At 37.8% G+C, this 18,360-nt stretch overlaps 11 protein-coding genes across 11 annotated transcripts; 8 read left to right on the plus strand and 3 right to left on the minus strand.

The window, feature by feature from the left end:
- Positions 1 to 260: 260 nt before the first annotated feature.
- Positions 261 to 2,136, minus strand: VCUG_00018 (serine/threonine protein kinase; the record flags this gene model as incomplete). The annotated part of the gene is made up of 1 exon (XM_008074848.1): positions 261 to 2,136. One exon carries the CDS (start codon positions 2,134 to 2,136, stop codon positions 460 to 462), a length of 1,677 nt encoding a protein of 558 aa, XP_008073039.1. The 3' UTR covers positions 261 to 459.
- A 650-nt stretch (positions 2,137 to 2,786) lies between these two features.
- VCUG_00019 (uncharacterized protein) lies at positions 2,787 to 3,242 on the plus strand (the record flags this gene model as incomplete). Its single annotated transcript, XM_008074849.1, has 1 exon — positions 2,787 to 3,242. One exon carries the CDS (start codon positions 2,787 to 2,789, stop codon positions 3,240 to 3,242), a length of 456 nt encoding a protein of 151 aa, XP_008073040.1.
- Positions 3,243 to 3,898: 656 nt separating this feature from the next.
- VCUG_00020 (ribose 5-phosphate isomerase A) lies at positions 3,899 to 4,526 on the plus strand (the record flags this gene model as incomplete). The annotated part of the gene is made up of 1 exon (XM_008074850.1): positions 3,899 to 4,526. The coding sequence occupies one exon, from the start codon at positions 3,899 to 3,901 to the stop codon at positions 4,499 to 4,501; it is 603 nt and encodes a 200-aa protein (XP_008073041.1). The 3' UTR covers positions 4,502 to 4,526.
- A 627-nt stretch (positions 4,527 to 5,153) lies between these two features.
- Positions 5,154 to 6,700, plus strand: VCUG_00021 (uncharacterized protein). The gene has a single exon (XM_008074851.1). It carries the CDS (start codon positions 5,194 to 5,196, stop codon positions 6,535 to 6,537), a length of 1,344 nt encoding a protein of 447 aa, XP_008073042.1. The 5' UTR covers positions 5,154 to 5,193; the 3' UTR covers positions 6,538 to 6,700.
- A 313-nt stretch (positions 6,701 to 7,013) lies between these two features.
- Positions 7,014 to 8,020, plus strand: VCUG_00022 (8-oxoguanine DNA-glycosylase (ogg)). The gene has a single exon (XM_008074852.1). The coding sequence runs from the start codon at positions 7,035 to 7,037 to the stop codon at positions 7,950 to 7,952; it is 918 nt and encodes a 305-aa protein (XP_008073043.1). The 5' UTR covers positions 7,014 to 7,034; the 3' UTR covers positions 7,953 to 8,020.
- Positions 8,021 to 8,285: 265 nt separating this feature from the next.
- Positions 8,286 to 9,086, plus strand: VCUG_00023 (uncharacterized protein; the record flags this gene model as incomplete). Its single annotated transcript, XM_008074853.1, has 1 exon — positions 8,286 to 9,086. The coding sequence occupies one exon, from the start codon at positions 8,286 to 8,288 to the stop codon at positions 9,084 to 9,086; it is 801 nt and encodes a 266-aa protein (XP_008073044.1).
- Positions 9,087 to 10,247: 1,161 nt separating this feature from the next.
- VCUG_00024 (uncharacterized protein) lies at positions 10,248 to 11,580 on the plus strand (the record flags this gene model as incomplete). The annotated part of the gene is made up of 1 exon (XM_008074854.1): positions 10,248 to 11,580. One exon carries the CDS (start codon positions 10,248 to 10,250, stop codon positions 11,112 to 11,114), a length of 867 nt encoding a protein of 288 aa, XP_008073045.1. The 3' UTR covers positions 11,115 to 11,580.
- Positions 11,581 to 12,936: 1,356 nt separating this feature from the next.
- On the plus strand, positions 12,937 to 13,833 carry VCUG_00025 (uncharacterized protein; the record flags this gene model as incomplete). The annotated part of the gene is made up of 1 exon (XM_008074855.1): positions 12,937 to 13,833. The coding sequence occupies one exon, from the start codon at positions 12,937 to 12,939 to the stop codon at positions 13,831 to 13,833; it is 897 nt and encodes a 298-aa protein (XP_008073046.1).
- Positions 13,834 to 14,724: 891 nt separating this feature from the next.
- VCUG_00026 (uncharacterized protein) lies at positions 14,725 to 15,054 on the minus strand (the record flags this gene model as incomplete). Its single annotated transcript, XM_008074856.1, has 1 exon — positions 14,725 to 15,054. One exon carries the CDS (start codon positions 15,052 to 15,054, stop codon positions 14,725 to 14,727), a length of 330 nt encoding a protein of 109 aa, XP_008073047.1.
- A 62-nt stretch (positions 15,055 to 15,116) lies between these two features.
- On the plus strand, positions 15,117 to 17,155 carry VCUG_00027 (uncharacterized protein; the record flags this gene model as incomplete). The annotated part of the gene is made up of 1 exon (XM_008074857.1): positions 15,117 to 17,155. The coding sequence occupies one exon, from the start codon at positions 15,117 to 15,119 to the stop codon at positions 17,142 to 17,144; it is 2,028 nt and encodes a 675-aa protein (XP_008073048.1). The 3' UTR covers positions 17,145 to 17,155.
- A 484-nt stretch (positions 17,156 to 17,639) lies between these two features.
- On the minus strand, positions 17,640 to 18,327 carry VCUG_00028 (uncharacterized protein). Its single transcript, XM_008074858.1, has one exon. The coding sequence runs from the start codon at positions 18,075 to 18,077 to the stop codon at positions 17,742 to 17,744; it is 336 nt and encodes a 111-aa protein (XP_008073049.1). The 5' UTR covers positions 18,078 to 18,327; the 3' UTR covers positions 17,640 to 17,741.
- Between the last annotated feature and the right edge of the window lie 33 nt (positions 18,328 to 18,360).

The raw sequence follows: 18,360 nt of genomic DNA on the forward strand, positions 1-18,360 counted from the left end.
AAGAAAGTAATTAGAGACATGAATTACTGCGAGAATACGTCAGATGTATTGGTCTGGTTGGTATACAAGGAAAATTAAGCACCATGATATTTGATAATTTCAAGGGATGTTAGTCATTATTCTATCCGTGGAATACAGGATTGCAGCATAGCATCTCATCAACCGAGTGTTTATTGTTGAGAACTACTCTCCGAAAGATTTTTAGCATATAGTGATTTTAAAATGGTGTAAAACGAACACCCGATGATAAATACTGTATTTTCAAGAATCATTTAATAATGGTGTAACATATGAAACGCTCTCCATTCTCTTTTTGCTGTTTTTCTTCGCTATCCTTGTCCTCGTACCTATTTCAGGACATCATTTGTTCGATATAGCGTTCCAGCAGGCTAAGCCTGCTTGCATGTCCAAAGTGGTACCCGCAACATAAAGCATGGCACGGATTGCTGATTAGCGGTCTCAGTACCATTCATCGCATACCCTCACCATTCTTTCGAAATTGTCCCTTATCATTGAATGTAATCGTTGAAAGTCGTTGAAACGCCCACCACGTTTATAAAGAGAAATTTTTGGACCAGATTGCTCATTGCTAACACTCACATCATACGAAATGCCTCTAATCATCCTTGTAGGCGGATCTAATGATTTAAAAATAACATCCTTGAAAAACATCCGTACTTTGAAGATGCTGCGCCCTCCATTGACCAGCCGCAAGTTAGGATCTTTGTATAATGCTCTGCACTTTATGTAGCTGTAAATATCAGGTAGCGTGAAACATCCTCGTGATTTTCCAAAATACGCCTTTAGCTGTCTGCCAAATTCGATCTCCCGGGCAACCTCCCGTGCATTTTTTATCTCGCCTATTTGGTCGACTGCTTCCGGGCGCAACCCAAATAATTTTGTCAAATCATCGCGATGTGTTGCGTCGAGAGATGCACACAATCCCCACATCGACAGCTTTATTTCGACCAGTTCCCGATTCAGTTTACCAGCCGGAACGTCGTTTGAAAAACACATCTCTGTTCCACAGTTCCTTATCTTTTCTCTTCTTGAATCCTCGCATTTCCTGCATGTTCTGAACAAATTGCCTTCTTCTACCCCTTGGGCCTTCTCCAACGAATTTCCACAGAAAACACATACACCATCAGATATATATGTCTGAGTTAGCGGGCTCAACCAATCCGAGGCCATCACATCTTCGATACTCATTCGTGCCTTGTGATCCCTCCGAAACATTCCTCTAAAGAGTTCTTTCAAACTGTCCGAAACATTCAGCGAATCTGTGTCTATAGGACCTTTCAAAATGGAATATTCAACCTCACTACTATCGCTTCCGGTAAAGGGGTCGGTGCCCGTGATCATCCTGTAGATAAGGCATCCTAATGACCACACATCAACTTTGTCGGTAATCTGTGATCGCAGAAATAGTGCTTCAGGTGCGGAGTAAAGAAGCGTTCCGCACCTTTCTGCAGATACCCTTTTGATATTCATACAATTGATCATTCTACCTCCACCTCTTCCAAGTGATTTCAAAATACTTACGGAGTTCACGTCGGTCGGTTGGATATTGTACGAGTCGTAGATACTTGCAGCCCTGTTTGAAGCAGATTTTGATGCTAGCAATTGATTATCTTCTCTGTTGCAATGCTTCTGGAACAGGCTAAGTGTTCCCAGATCAACGATTTTTATACCGGTTTTGCATACCATGACATTGCTTGGCTTTATATCTCGATGCATGATATGGTGCGAATGCAGGAAGTGTAGGGCCTTTACAAGTTCATAGACATACACACGTGCCTCATTCTCAGTAAAGCGTTGGCAGTTTATAAGGTTCTCCAGAGTTGCACCTTCAAGCAACTCCATAACAATGAAAAAATAAGTACTGTTGTGAAACATGAACTTAACTTTGACGATACCATGGTGCGAAACAAGCGATCCCAGCCGTACCTCGTTGCCAATGTAACAAGGATGGATTGTTCCCTTTCGAATTACTTTCACTGCTATCACCTCACCTGTCGGCTTGTATCTCGCCCTATACACGTTACCAAACCTGCCATAACCAATCTTCTCGTACATTTCAAACTGTTCGTCGAATATAGACATAACGTAAACATTAGAAGTTTTATTTATACTCATGGAATGTGAAACAATGTTATAAACAATGGACAATTCGTAGGTAAAATAAATAAAAAGTGCGTATCTTGGCCATTTTCAGAACAAATACAGCAATGTAGCACATGCCTTTTTCTGTAACCAGGAATAGCGTCATAACGTATTTATTGAAATGATATAAAAACAAAGTATAAGTTGCATCATATAAATGTCTCAAACCAGGTTTTTTCCTTTGTTTCATGTGCAAATAAAGACCACGAGCATGTCATGAATGAGTGGGCAGCATTAGCTCGGTTGCCGCGAGATATACGATAAATAATCAGATGTGTAATTAAACTTACTAACCGCGATTTCATAAAAGAGAATTGTTGCAAAAGTACATCCAGCAACCACCTAATGAGTCGTAATCATGTTTTTTATTTCGTACAATAATCAACCTGTCACCACGTTTCACAGTCCTTAGGGAGCACAAAAAACTTTAATTGCTAATACATGCTATTGCAGAGGATTAATAATCCTATCAACCTGTCAGAAACGTAACTTTTCATTAAAAATACATTTGTTTATCTTTCCATACAATAACACATCTATCTAGAGAAGCGTGCCTTTACTTATTTTTAAGCTCTGCACTGAAGATTGTTCGAATCTATCTTGCATTTCCATTAAACAGTTGAATGATGACGCGGAATAAGTACCACACTACCAATAGACAACAAAGTATGATTGATTTATTAAGATTTTTATTGCAAAGTAAGGATCTGATGGCATTATTACACAAATTGATAGAAGAACGTGTGTCCAGAGTATCTGAAGAGTTTACGTTTCATATTCTACCACAAACTTATATTTGTGTATGGAAATTCCTGATTGCAGGCATATTTTATTTGTTCCTTGTTTCTTTACCGAACAATATCAACATATTTACCCTTCCCGAATCTGCAAGCTCTGAAAGGTTATTCCCCACCAATAACCATGAGATCATTAACTTGGAATGGAATATTTTCATCTCGGACGTTAAGATGCCTCAGCAACCAGAAACTCCTGAAAATCATATCGTATGGTGTCATGCGATGGCGAGGAACAGATCCAATATGAACACCACTACTCTCTATTTGCCATCAATGAGCTGAGATTCTTCATTTATTGAACATCCATTCTTTACACACGCACGCTTTTGGTGTACTAACTAAGAAACTCCATGATTGTTTTCATAGATTTATTTATCGAGGGTATTAGGATTCAAGTCCTTAGGAATGAGGAACTTGGTCTCTTACTTAGCTCAATCTATCATTTTTGGCATAAAAACAATTCCTGCCCACTTCTTTTTAATATGTCGTAATTAATTGATCAATAATGTTAAACAGTTCGCAAATCGTGTGGACATCAGATCATACCATAAGAGAATTTATCTCGTATTGAGCAAGTGTAATCGAAAAAGCACGGTAACGAGAGGTTTCGTACGCAACATCTGTCTTTGGTCATTGATACAATGTTTAAGACATTTTTAATCTGTATCGAAACAAGTATATTATTGAAATATTGAAAATGTTGGGCAGTAAACTACACGATCAGAAGTTACCTTCTCACAACTGGATGATATATTCATATAAGTATCAATCATGCATGCAAAACAGTATATTACTTAGATAGGTTTGTTCAGAATCGATCCACAAAACTTTATACTTTATTATATGTGTAAATCGTTCGTTTCACGTGTGTAAAGCGGACCATCGTTTACATGTTGCACCATAATAAAATCTAAGCAGCCCCCCGCGGGAATTTACGGATGGAGAATATTTTCAACAAATATGTAACAGACCAAAATATAATTGGAATTGGAACGGGAAAAACCATACAATCCTTCATTTCAACCATAAAAACTAATACGGAAAGAGTTTTTACACCTAGTAGCCTCCAATCCTTTTTTCTGTTAAAAGCTAATAGGTTCAGAACTCAAGAATTGCAGGCCACAGAAACCATTGATATTTATTTTGACAGTGCTGATTACTTCGACAGAGAGAACAATCTAATTAAGGGGCGAGGAGGTGCGCTTTTGAACGAAAAATTGTTGATGTCAATGTCAGGTTGCAACGTAATATTGGTGGACGACAACAAATTTAAAAATAGTTTTGATGGTTTGTTCGTGCCTATAGAGGTTATACGTAACTCGCTTGCCCATGTTAAACATGCGCTTTCAAGACACGATATTGATTTCTCTGTGCGAGAGTATCCTGGAAAAATAGGACCTGTGATCACAGAGCATGGCAATCTGATTATTGATGTTGAATACAGTCCAAGTTTCTTAAAATCGTGTAGAGATATAGTTGGCGTGGTGGAACACGGCCTATTTCTGGATGAAGAGTTTCACGTAACAATAGAAAGAATTTAGTGTGTTATTAGCGGAGTGAAAGTAAACCTTTTATGAATTATTGACTATTTAAATCACTGTTCATTCTCTTCCATAATTTTCTACTCGCTTCTAGCTTTAATTACATGGCATCTCGATGATCGATATTTTTCTTCGTGAAATTCATTTATCCACCACTTCCGTACACAAATAATTCCTGTACTCTGTGCGTTTAGCACCTACTGTAGCATCAACGGTCTCTGATTTGACAAATAACCGGTGCTGTTACATATTTTGTACCTGTCTAATTTACATAGCTGTTTTAACATTTTCATTGTTTGGTCAACCAGAACACGCATACTCAACAGCTGTAAATGGCACAACGTAGTACAAAAATACTGATAACGTTAAATTTATTGGTACATTTTCTAATACTAGGCACACAACTACCGATGACTAGGATGTGACAAATCGTGCACATATCTACCAATACCTAAGTGTTCTCATAAAGCAGAGGCTGCATGCAGGTGATCTTCCCATTCTCTGGAACAGATATCTATAAAGCCAATATAACCGTCTTATAAGCGCCGTTTTAAACTAATTTTAAAAGCCATATATTAGCATCATTTGCGTATGCAGTTTATTTCCGTTCAACAGCTATCATTTTAACAAAAAATAGGTTTTGTAGACCGATGAATTCGAATCAAATGGTTTTTTAGACCCCCAGGATCGGTATGTCATTCGATGAGCTCGTGATCAATTCTCTTCGAAAACAGAACATGCAAAAGAACGTAGAGACCGTGGTATTGTTGCAGTATGAACCAAAGAACTTGTTTTATTTGAGGAAAGAAGAGGACTACAGGTTTATTAAGCATCGTTTAGAATTTATGAAAGACGGATACTTGGAACTGCTGGAACTGCAGAATTTTAGCCCAATAAATATGGCAAGCACAGCAGACACCTTTGTTCTCGGTTTTGTTATCACAGTTGGTGAAAAAATATTTGTGTTTAACAACATTGACGAGTCGAACGATACATTGGTTGAACTGAATCTATCCGAGCTGGACCGATATTCACTTTTTCCTGGGCAAGTAGTGGCGATTAAGGGACATAATCCGAATGGAAACGAGATAATTGTGCGTAAAATATACGATTCACCTGTTCTCCCCGTCAATTTTTTCGATGAAAGGGATCGCAAGGTGGACACTAAGAATAACAGTTTTTCGGTGTGTTTTATAAGTGGTCCGTTCAATGACGATGTAAAAACAGAGCACTTTAATTCTCCTGATGTATACAATCATTTTTTTAGATCTTTAGACCAAATAACAACTATGGATGCCGATTATTTGGTTGTTTTGGGCCCTTTTATCGAAAACAAGTTTTTAAACAGCAGTCTGGACTTAGAACGGGTCAGAGACATTTTTGTAGCCAAACTGAATGCATGGATCAACAAGAAACCGTTCAGGAAAGTAATAACGGTCCCGTCTACCGATGATGTACATACACTAGGCATGTACCCCAGCGCACCTCTTGGTTGCAAGAGTGCCTCAATTCTGAGTCTATCCAATCCAACGCAATTTTACATCGATAATGTACTCTTTAGTGTGTGTACCTACGACATGCTTCTGCACATGAGCTCAACAGAAGTTTTCTTTGATGTCGATGAGAACGCATCCCTGCCAGAATCTGAGATAAACCACAGGTCTGATCGGGTGGATAGCAATGTTTTGAACACGTTGGACAGCTGCGCACCTAAAGCACAAAAAAGGACCAAAAGGATCGAGCGACTATCAGCACATATCATCTATCAAAGGTGTTTCTTGCCGTGTTTTCCGCCGAGAAAGGTTGTCTCTATAAACAGGTCCGAGTGTTTTGATATGAGTGTTGCACCAGATTTTTTTGTAATTTGCTCAAAATTAAAAACATTTATACAAAGGGATGAAGGGCCGTTCATCATTGCGAACGTGGGATATCAGCCGAAAATAGCCAATAAACAGGTGCTGAGAATAGTTGTGGACAATAACAACAGCAATTTTGAGGAGCGTTTTACTACCGAGTTCGAAAAGTACGATAAATAGCTCATACATAGTTTTATATTATCGTCTACCGGGACGTACAACGTAACTCTTGCAGTAGAATGCTGTAGAGTATGTGAAGAATATTCATTTTGAGGTTATCACATTAAAAAAACGTATAATAACTGTTAAAAGAGGCTATTTCATTTAATATCGGTACGAGGGGATGGTAATTCCAGCCGTAACAATAGATTTAACGAATGAATAACCGTTTTAAAGAAATAGCAAAGCTAACCAAATTTAGTTGCTGCCCGGCTGCATCTCGCACTCAGAGACGTATCATATTTATTGCGTTAATCAACTACACCGGTTTATTTTGTTTGAAGTTCTGCTGTAGATCAGCGACAAGTAACTGCTTTACAGCGATATTGTTGTAACACAATTGTTCAAACCAATGATTGTTTGGTATTCTATCAACTATTGCCGGAAACAGACCAGCAGTCGGCTTCTAGGGCACGGAACCGGATGTTTAAAAATATGATTTTTACTGAACCATCCTTATGGAATGGCAAAGGTTGAAAACGGATCAATACATCAACTTGGAAAAAACGCTTTATAGTGGCCAAATATTTTCTTTCCAAAGAACCGGTGACAATGAGAGCACAGGCATCGTTGAGGGCTTTCTTGTCACGTTTAAACAAGAAAAGGATGTTATTTACTACAAAATATTCAACTATAAGGAAAATGTAAACTATGAAACTGTATTTTGGAAGTTTTTTACGTTGGATTTGAACTATAAAAAAATTTTTAAAGAGTGGAACGATAAAATATCGAAATGTAGAACTGAAACTAACTCAGAAAACGAACAAAACTATGATTTATACGGGTTATCTCCATTCAAAGAAAACGGGCTGCGCCTTCTACGATGTGATCTGAAGGATACTATCTTCTCATTCATTTGCTCTTCCAACAACAATATCAAGAGAATAACAAAAATGGTACTTGTTTTGTTTTCGCTTGGCGAGTACATTACGACAATAAATGGTAAAAACTTCTACCACTTTCCCAATCCCGAAGAACTTAGTGATAAAGAGCAATTTTTACGGGACAATGGATTCGGGTACCGGGCGAGTTACATTGCCAAAACGGCCAGGCTAATGACAACGATGAAATATGATCAGCTTTACAATCGCAATTACCATTGGGCATTTGAAAGATTAAACAGGTACAGCGGAATAAGTTATAAGGTTGCAGACTGTGTATGCCTGCTTGGATTGCATTTCCACGATGTGGTGCCTATTGACATACACATTTTTCGGACAGCTAAGCGCATCTTCTCAATCAAAGAAGATCGGTTGAGTAAGAGGTCCTATTTAAATATGCAAAGACGATTTCAGGAATTTTTTGGTGACTATAGTGGCCTGGCACAGCTTGTTCTGTTTGAAGAAAGCGTTAAGGCACACAAAAGTAGGAAATAGCTCAGAAATATTGTTATCGTAAGAAAATACGCCATTTAATGGTTGATATTAAAGTCTGTTTTAACACATGTTAGGATCAGTTTTGAACGTGTTATACGAATTTTGAGCTCGTTAACTAAAGAATATCAATTTCAATCGTTTGATTACTGCATGGGTATCAGTGTCTTGAGATGACTCGTCTCGAACCGCACATTTATATGCTTTATGAATCGTTTTAAGCACAAATAGTCGCAATGATAGTTTAGCAAATCGAAGAATACTGGTGGAACACAGCTGTCACGTTTAATTTAGATTTGATCTTTAAATAATCGCACACCAGCAACATAACCTGTGATGGACAGAATAAAAAAATTGGTAAACAAAAGAATCATCAAAGAAGAGGATATGAGCAAATGCTTGGAATGTTTTTTAGTTTGTAGGGATGAGTTAATCAAGCGAGTCGTCCTTCTACGTTCTCTTTCCGAGATAATGATGAAGTTTGATAAAATATTGAACATGGAAATAAAACAGACCATAAATATCGCTAACGGAAACATACTTGGTGAAAAACGTAACGTGAAATGTGAAAACAAACTGAAACTGGCTAATAATAAATTGAATATGGCAGAGAATTTGCAAATTGGAGATGATCTCGTAGAGCTAGATAATCACGATGTAGATTTTGATAATAATGATATTATTGATGAGTATACTGTAAACGGTGATGTGAGCGCTACTATCACATGTGAAACGCACAGCAACAGGTTATTCAAGAGAATCAGGATGAACCTACAAGTAGATACGTTCAGAGGTTCGTGTATTCTTCGTATGATAACAAATAAGATATTTGAAACATTAAAGAAGGCTCAAAGTTTTAACGGAATTGAAGAGATGAGAGACGATGGCACGTACGAATTGGTTGAAAATTTTGAGTCTTTTGAAGGTACGCATCTATTCTCATCTTCATCATTGAACTCAAACATTGTCACCGAACTTGAATCGTTGAATATTTTTTGTTTTAATGAAAAAGTATGTGGAACAGATCGAGAATCAAAAGCGATGGCCTTCTGCAAATTATTAGAGTTACTTACGCACAACAAAGTAACAGTGGAACAGGTCGATTGCTACGCTAACATTTATGTATATGCCCAGTAAAGATGTTATCTTGTATTTGTTTTTGGTATTGTGTCCGACCGATATCTTGTACGGTTAATGCTGGGTCTCTCCTATGCCCACAGATCATTGGTAACATTTTGTGCGTAATCATCCAATTATCTGTATGAGGATTTCCTTTCGTCATGACCGATTGGTTGTTGAGATGTATGAGAATGAAAGAAATGAAAATACAAATTTGAATATCATAGCATTTATAGCACGTGTACACAGTCTAACATCCCATGTAAGATAAGTTCTATGCATGTATAAACCTATGTCTTCGTGTTGGTGTTAAATATTTTAGCTAACATCCACTTCTTCTTTACTGAGAATACGATAAAAATAGTTTTATCTCGTGTGGGTAGGCAACAGAACTATTTTTGTATTGAACTAACAGCCTGATAGTTATAAGAGGATATAAGAAATTAAACAAAGGGATGTAGTTTAAAGAATGTTGAAAAGAGGAAGCTTAAGTATCATAATCATAATTGTTTGTACTAAAGCGTTTACTCGCAATTTTTGACATTAAAAATGTCTTTTATTCGTTTTTCATTGTTTGATTTTCGATTCAAAGCTACAGCTGATAATATTGAGATGGTTTGCGCTGCACGAAATTATCGGACCGCCTCATATCCGAGCACTATTCTGGTTTGAAAAGCAGATCATGGCAAATTTTACGCTTTACCATCACAAAAAGTATTATTAGTCAAAAATTTCTGGTGCAAATAAGAAATGCTATTAAAAACGGCTATTATATTCTTTATAAGATACATCACATAATTGCGATCAGCAAAACATAAATACTTCTAATATGACTTTCAGCTGCTTTTTTAGTTTTTTGCTAAAATTACGTTATTTTTCTCCTCATATCACCACATATAAACAATTTTTTCCTTCTAAACACATATTTGTTTTCTACTATTCCATTTTAGTAAATCGGAATGTATGTAGTGGTTACCAAAAAAAATAAATTAATCAGAAGACAATAACAAGGCATATTTAGTTGAAAAGTGCATTACTGACCAATGCAATACCGAATTAGAAATCTGTCTTCTATCAATTCTATATCTGGCACTGTTGCGTAATACGATGTTGAGACCAATGATGATCTTTGATTAATTAAAGGATTACATTTAAAAATTTAATTTCTCAGTTTGCCCCATGGTAAGAAGACAAAGAAATGTTTTTCTGGCATTAATACTGGCATTCCTAGTAGCTGTAGCAATTGCAGTTGGTATATTCCTAGCGGTGCGGTACACCGCCAAGAAGAAGAGAGTAATGGAGGGAATTCCATGCGTGTTGAGGGGAGACGGTATAGATTGCTTTATGATATCTGTCATACAAGCTTTATACAATTTAAAACAGTACAAGCGATTTTTAGAAAATATAAAATCGGATGATAAAAAAAATGTGGAATCAATTTTGAAGTCAATATGGAAGGACATGGAGGCGAAAAGGGGAAGTAACATGAGGATTGATGCGTATAGAGAGGACCTTCTTGCTTGTATAAGAAAACATCCCTCAAATACTGGTGTTCAATTGGAAACAAGAAGACAAAACGATGCGGATGAGTTCCTTAGGGGTGCACTAAAAGCTATAACAAATGAGGAAAGGGCAAAAGAATATTTTTGTTTTAGAAAGAATGTTTTTGGCGTTGAGAACCCGTTTAATTACGATGGTTATTACGATCTAGCATTCATACCGTTTAAAACAGGTGGAAGCAATCATCAAACCAGTGTTAATGAAGTTCTCCAGGGCAAAGACAAAACACACATACCAAGGATATGTTGTGGTATCGGTACAGAAAATGCTTCGGGAATATACCCTGCTCAAAGCATAGAAGTGTTTGGAAAGAGATTTTTGCTGATGAGTGCTGTCTATTACAGCGGAAGTGGTGACTTAGGACATTACTTTGCGGTGTATAAGGATGGTAAAATTTATCGTAGAGTCACATTTGGAAATTGTGATAAAGTGGTGTTGGAGAATATCAGCTCTAACAATAGCATGCGTCTTGCTTTTTATGAATAGGAGTTTGAACATAAGAAATGACACAAAATCAAAGCCATGGCAACAAAAGTGCATAACTACGAGAAGACATATTTATGGATAAAATACGCATTTTGAAGGATTATTGTTTTCATACCTTCTACGTATACATGAATGGCATCTGTGTCTCACCTGGTACCGTTCAATCCTTGATATCTCTGCTTAATATCTCATAATTATTATATACGGTGATGTTTCTGCACAGTCCGTCAACCATAAGCGTGTTACATCAGAAAGTTTTCTTCAGACGGATGTTTTTGAACACAGCTTCGATCTAAGCGTGTTTTACAGCATCCCAGATGGTATTTAATTCTGGCCTAGAAATACGTTTACTATTACTTCACACTCAACTTCCTAAATAAACGCAAGATGGTTGTCTGATTTGAAGACCTCTGATGGGCGGTCAACCGCAGCATTGTCATCCCCACGAAGATCGTGTGTACACCCCGTATGCATTGTTTGTGTTCATTATTCTGATTAAACACGTGCTGTTAATCGCAGTGGCATCTTTGATCGTCAGTTCCACGTTGTTTGCTATGCAACCCGTATTTCTAATACATTCATCCGCGTGTATTTTGTCGGTAACATTTCTCTTCGTGTATAGTTAGCCGTCTCCGGTCTTCATGTTTTCATCACCAGTGTCTAAAAACAAAGTTAGCCGTCTCCGGTCTTCATGTTTTCATCGCCAGTGTCTAGAAACAAACTTTCACGCCCAATATTTGTTATGCTAGTGCTTCACCTTTTGAAATAAATTATAATTTGCTTATCTATCAAATTTTTACGATATGCCATAGAATGTTATTTTATACGACTTTCCTGCTTTGTTTTGGATGAGTATCATGGCCTTAAAAGACAGAATGGCTGTTATGTTTGTACTTGTCCAAATAAGTTGTATTGTTATTCACAGCAATTAAATGAAGCTGTTGTTGAACATGGTCAACTCCTTCAAAGCTCGCTGATACGATGTAAAGTGCAACAATGAATGTAATGAGCTAGGTGTACGGAAACGTGCCTAACAAATTTAATATATTGCAAATATTCGGCAAGGTGCGTTCAGACAATTAGCATTTCTCTTGAAATGAAGAAACTTTCAAAAAACTTTTTATCTCACAAATCATAGCCTGTCATCCATCCGCGTAAGAAATTGCTGTTTGGTTTGTATGAATGCCACAATTAAATCGATAAGAATATTTAGAATGAGCTGCGCAGTCAAGCAATGAATTTCACGAGATGTTGCGCCAAAGAATTCTCTTTACCAAAAGTGCATTTATTTATCTCCTTACACATCAAAAACATTCAAACAAGTTTACTTTTATGGTTCATATGCCAAAGAACAGTATCCACAAGCATTCTCATGCCAATAAACCATCCAAATACTTGATTCGCACAGAACCACATTTCTTTTGTCCACCGATGTAGCTACAATAAAAACAGAAAAGACGGACACAAAGCGTGACATGTCTTGGCAATGACTCTTCATCTCGCTTATGCGTGTCGTCCGTGAATTACAATTTTTACAATTTTGCTTATAGTTCGACAGCCAGTCAATAAATTTTAACCACTAAGAACACAAGCGTATTTTGTATTTATCTGTTGCTCCGCAATACTTACTTTCTGAGTATAATTACTGAAATAAAGCAGCTGTCTATTTCATTGCTCGGTCAAGTTATGTGAACCGGTATTTTTGTGGTTATCATACGCGTTGTCATTCCATAACCACGCTCAGATGATGATTTAACTGTCAATTATTAAAATTTAGAAGCAAGCTTTTCATTAAAAAGCAACTGAAAAAATTTATCCTTGCATGCTTGCAATTCTGAAAACCGTTTTATTAATTCTGGGAATATCGGTGTATATTCTGTGCAACACATACAAAATACACACCAAACCGGATGTAATGCCGTACATACTTCCGCTATGGTTCTTCAATTTAATACTCCTCATCATTTCATACATGTTCGCCAAGAAAAGGAAGTACTATGATTTTTATATTTATCTGGTCTCTGTTATGTTGGTTGCCCAGTCGTATTACTCCTGGATGAATATTAAAAAATCAAAGGTGATGGAAGCAAGTATTGCAGAAACAAGCTCCGTTATTTTCATGTGCATCCTATCCAGAATGTTTATGAATACGCGGATTACAAAGCCTCGTGTGCTGGCAATGATCATGACCTCATTCGGCCTTCTTATGCCAGTTCTGTTCAGCAAAGAGAATACAAACATCCGCTTCACGACTGTAGCGGGACACGTTTTTTGCCATTTTATATTTTGTGTCATTAACATAATACACGAGCTTAAAATAAAGGCGAAAATAACATCCATATGGTCGTTTTTCTTCACCTCCAACTTTTTTTGCCTTATCCTGACCTCACTCGTTCTTGTATACGAGCTCGTGAGCAAAGGTATAGATTTTCGAGGTGTTCTCAGAGACGCAAAGGTTTATATAGTTGTATCATCAGAATCGTTTAGCATTATTTTCACATTCGCGCTGATCTACACATTTCTCCCTGTGGAAAGAACGTTTTTGAGGCTCCTGATCAACATAACAGCGGGGCTTTTTGAGAGCGCTGTTCTTGATAAGAACCTTAAAATATGGGACGTATTATCGCTTGCCATTGTTTCTCTAGGTGTACTAGTCTATAACATAGAATACATCCGAAAAAGATTGAAGGAGTTTAAGAAAAGGCTGAATGACAATTAACTTATATAAACAGCTTTATAGCGTTCGTAATTTTGATTTCTAAAAATCGTTTGTTTATCTCCTCTTATGTCAACGGCATAGCGGTTGCAGGATGAGTCTTTATTTACACCTAGCACGGTGCTAAGGCACATATTGCATTTATTTTCGTCAGAAAGTGTTCTTTTCATTTCAACAACCCATACGTTGATTGGAATGGTCATTCAAAATCAATTACTCGTATAATTTACTATTTGTTAGTAGCACAGCTTATGCACCGTGGCAACATTGTCCTTTGCTCTAACATTGCTCCTTATCAAGCATGTTCATACAATGAAATGGTAACAAATCTGTGCACATTTTAATTTTACTCCACATAACGTTTCAAATAACTTGGAAATACATCATTGATGTGGAAATAGCGAAACAATCTCTGTTTTTTCCCAACAGTACTATTCCCGCCAAAAAACAGATCAAATATCGGTTATCATGAGGACATTTATTTTTTTCAAAATGATCACCGTACGATTCTCTTCAGATTGTTCTTTTTTACTAGAAGACCATTTATTTATAACCTCGCATTATCTGAAAAAACACGGTTCGCTGGTCATACCCAACTTTACAGAAATGAATTTGACAATTAGTGTGTTTTAAATGACGGTGTGACAAATAACCGAAATGTGAGCAGATTGGGTATACGTAACTATGTTCTTGGTGCAAACTATTGGTTGCCATGTGAATGAACTGTGGGATTCGACAATGCAGCTAGTTTTACCTGTTTGGACAATATCTTGGAAATGGGCTGGTTGAGGATGAGTAGTCGACGTATCATGACGAATAAAAGGCGTTGCTAAGGCCAAGATTAATTCTGGCACATTGATAAAATAATGTTGAGGTAAATGATATGTGGTTTAATTACGTGTTCTCTTCTATAAGGAAAGACTTAACGTGGTGTGCAAACCAAGTACGGTTCTCTTCTATAAGGAAAGACGTAACGTGGTGTGCAAACCAAGTACGGTTCTCTTCTATAAGGAAAGACTTAACGTGGTGTGCAAACCAAGTACGGTTCTCTTCTATAAGGAAAGACTTAACGTGGTGTGCAAACCAAGTACGGTTCTCTTCTATAAGGAAAGACGTAACGTGGTGTGCAAACCAAGTACGCCGAACTACAATATAGATGAAGAAAACGAGCACATACTGGAATAATTTACTGTGTAGATCTGAATAGCAATGAATCGTATGCATTAGTTAAAATATTTTTCTCCATTGAACCATGTTTATACACATTTTTTTACCAAGACCCTTAAATGGCCGATTTTCTTGTTCTATCGCTCAAAAAATATGTCGAGGAGAGATTTGCAGGGCCGTTGAAAAGCAATGAGAGAATAACCCTTTCGTTGGACGATATAAGAAGAATGGACAGGGAGCTTAGCGCAAAGATCCTGGAGGAGCCCATTTCGTTCATACCGCTTGTAGAGGACGAATTAAACGTTAAATTTTCGTTTGTCGGCTCATTCGGTGAATATCAACATACCCCGTCAACCATAACATCTAATTTTCTTGGCAAGATGGTGAAGGTTGAAGGAATCATCACCTCACTCTCTAACATTAAGCCGAAATTGAAGAAAAGCGTACATGAACAGCACAATGCATTCTACAGCAAAGAGTACAGAGACGCAACGACACTGACAGCGTTTCCCCTCACCAACACGGTGGTGCCACAAACACTTCAAAATGAGGTTTTGAACTTCGAATATGGTTTCAGCACCTACATTGACACACAGGCAGTCACCATACAGGAAATGCCGGAAAATACCAAGCCTGGTGCAATGCCCAGATCGATGAATGTCATCCTTTACGATGACCTGACCGATTCACTGAAACCGGGTGATCGAGTTGTGTTGGCCGGTATTTACAAGACCTACTGCTATAATAACACGAATTTTCCGAATTATTTGCCGACCGCGCTGATTGTAAATCATGTTGAAAACAAAAATATAAAACAAATATTCGAGGAGAGGTTTAAAAAAGTAACATGCGAACGCACAAATGAGTATACCACACAGCTGAACGAGAATGGTAATATCTCCAATCAAATGGGCGATACCAATAGGCATGAGCAGATCCCATGCTCCAATTTCCCCGATGGTGAAAGCACAGTCACATCAGAAAACGTTCTGGAGTACGTAGCACCATTCATTTTCATTTCGCCACAGATCAAAAAAGCTATTCTTCTGCAAATGATCGGTTCAGAGAACGATGTGTGTCGAAGAAGTATAAATTTACTGCTGCTGGGCGATCCTTCAACCGCGAAGAGTCAGATACTGCGATTTGTCATAAATACGATGAATGCGATTAGTACTAGCGGCAAGGGATCAACCGGCGTAGGCCTAACGGCAAGCATTGTATCAGATAAGAACGAAAGACGATTAGAGGCGGGTGCGATGGTGCTAGCAGATAACTCTATAATTTGCATCGATGAATTTGATAAGATAAACTACAACGATTCTGTAGTTTTGCACGAGGTGATGGAACAACAGAGCATCAGTATTAACAAGGCAGGGATACACGTCACTTTGAACGCACGAGCCGCAGTTTTGGCGGCCGCAAACCCGGTGTATGGTAATTTTGTGGACGATGCGCTGGAGAAACAGGTGAAAATACCGGAGAGCCTCCTGAGCAGGTTTGATCTGATATTCCTGGTAATTGATGATGGTTCGTTTGATTCGCAGATTGCTGATCAGGTGCTGCGCAACCACAGCAGCTCGTCCGATCTCCAGGATGACCGTGTGTTCGATTTACGCAAGTTTATTTTCGAGTGCAAGAAGTACAAACCAAGAATGCGCAAAGAGTCCGCTCAATTTATCATTGACTATTACGTAGAGTTGCGGAGAACTAAAACACGGTTTCCCGCTACACCACGTCTCTTGGACAGTCTCATACGTCTGAGCAACGCGAATGCCCGTTTCAGGAAATCCAACACAATAGATGAGGTTGATGTGAAAGAGGCGATAAACATGGTTGAGCACTGCTATACCATTCCAAAGGGCAGTTTGTTTAAAAGGATGAAACTTGATAAACACGGCACTGAAATGTCTGTTGATGTCGAAAATTCCAGAAACGTTGTTGCAGGTGAGGCATCAAATGCTACCTCTCTCATCAAAGAGATAATCTCGGGATATCGCGAGGAAAATCCTGATTCATCGTTTTTATCTCTCAACGATGTTGCTGCCAGGTGTGAGCTGCCCTTGGAAGAGATCAGCAGGATATTAACGGAGCTGGATGCTGAAGACATCATCATGTTTAAAGGTGAGACTATCATCTTTTTAAATTAAGTAAATCAGTTAGAACTTTTTTGCACCTCGAGTGTTATCAATCATAGTTTTACTAAGTTAAAAATATTTATCCTTGTATCCATGGTTATATGTGCACGAAGATGGTGTGAAAATAAATGAGTGCACTTTCTTAAAAAGAACGTAGCCGAGAATTGGAATTGTTTTGTATGAAAACTTGCACCATTAACTTCTGTTCTGTATTAAGTACACCTACGTCCGAATGACACACCTTCATAAACGACAAAAATTCTGCCATAGTAGCCCATATTTTCGCTAAAAGTGCGTTTGTTCATCTTCTCACACCACAGCACCCAAACAACTCACTGCTGCCATACAATTTATTATCAGGTGCACCTCAAAGCGTTTAATGATTCTGTTCACAAAACTGTCCACAGATACGCCGTGGTTTCAATTACTAAGAGAAATTGGGAGGTGATCACCGATGCACATACTCCTGCCGAAAGGTGCCTTCTACAAAATGTTGAAGAATCATCATCTAAATAAAAAGACACCTCGAAAGCTGATTGGTCAGTTCTGGGAAATATATTATTTGTCATAAAATAAAAGTACGGAATAAAAACGATTTAATACGCAAATTTAGCGTTTATCAGGCGAATACGACTGAAATATCACCATTCTCATGTTATCATTCAACATTAATTCCATGTATGTATTCTCTACAAAGCCACACATGCCCGAGAAGTGCCCGCCTATAAAAACATTCCATTCCTTGTTGAAATTGCTGTCCAGCGAATCTTTCAGTCTTTTGCAAAATGTCGGACTTGAGTCTTTTATCTTGTATCTATCAATAATATCTAAACAGTGGTCTAACACGTTTTGATCGCATGTTGATTTGACTACCTTTGCCAAATGCTTCTTCTTCTCCTCCTCCTCTGGTGCTTTTGTCTCTTTCTCTTCTACCTTTGTTGCCATGAAGGATTGCTACGTATTTGCTTTAAATATGTTCGGATAAAGGGGCAGTATCAAAAATCTGGCATTTCACTTTGATTTGTTGACTGCTAATGACTGTATCTACGATTGGTTCCTTGGAGAAAATATAGACAGCTCCCGTTCGGAGATCGCTCTAATATCGATGCATTTATCACGTGCACGTGTTAAATGGTGATAACATCATCGCTACATTTCCTTAATACATTATCACCAGACAACTGCTCGACCACTGCGTAACAGCTGCATAATTTAAAGGGGGTATTAT

The sequence above is a fragment of the Vavraia culicis genome (assembly GCF_000192795.1).
Source record: "Vavraia culicis subsp. floridensis unplaced genomic scaffold supercont1.1, whole genome shotgun sequence".
In the NCBI taxonomy this organism is placed as follows: Eukaryota; Fungi; Microsporidia; family Pleistophoridae; genus Vavraia; species Vavraia culicis.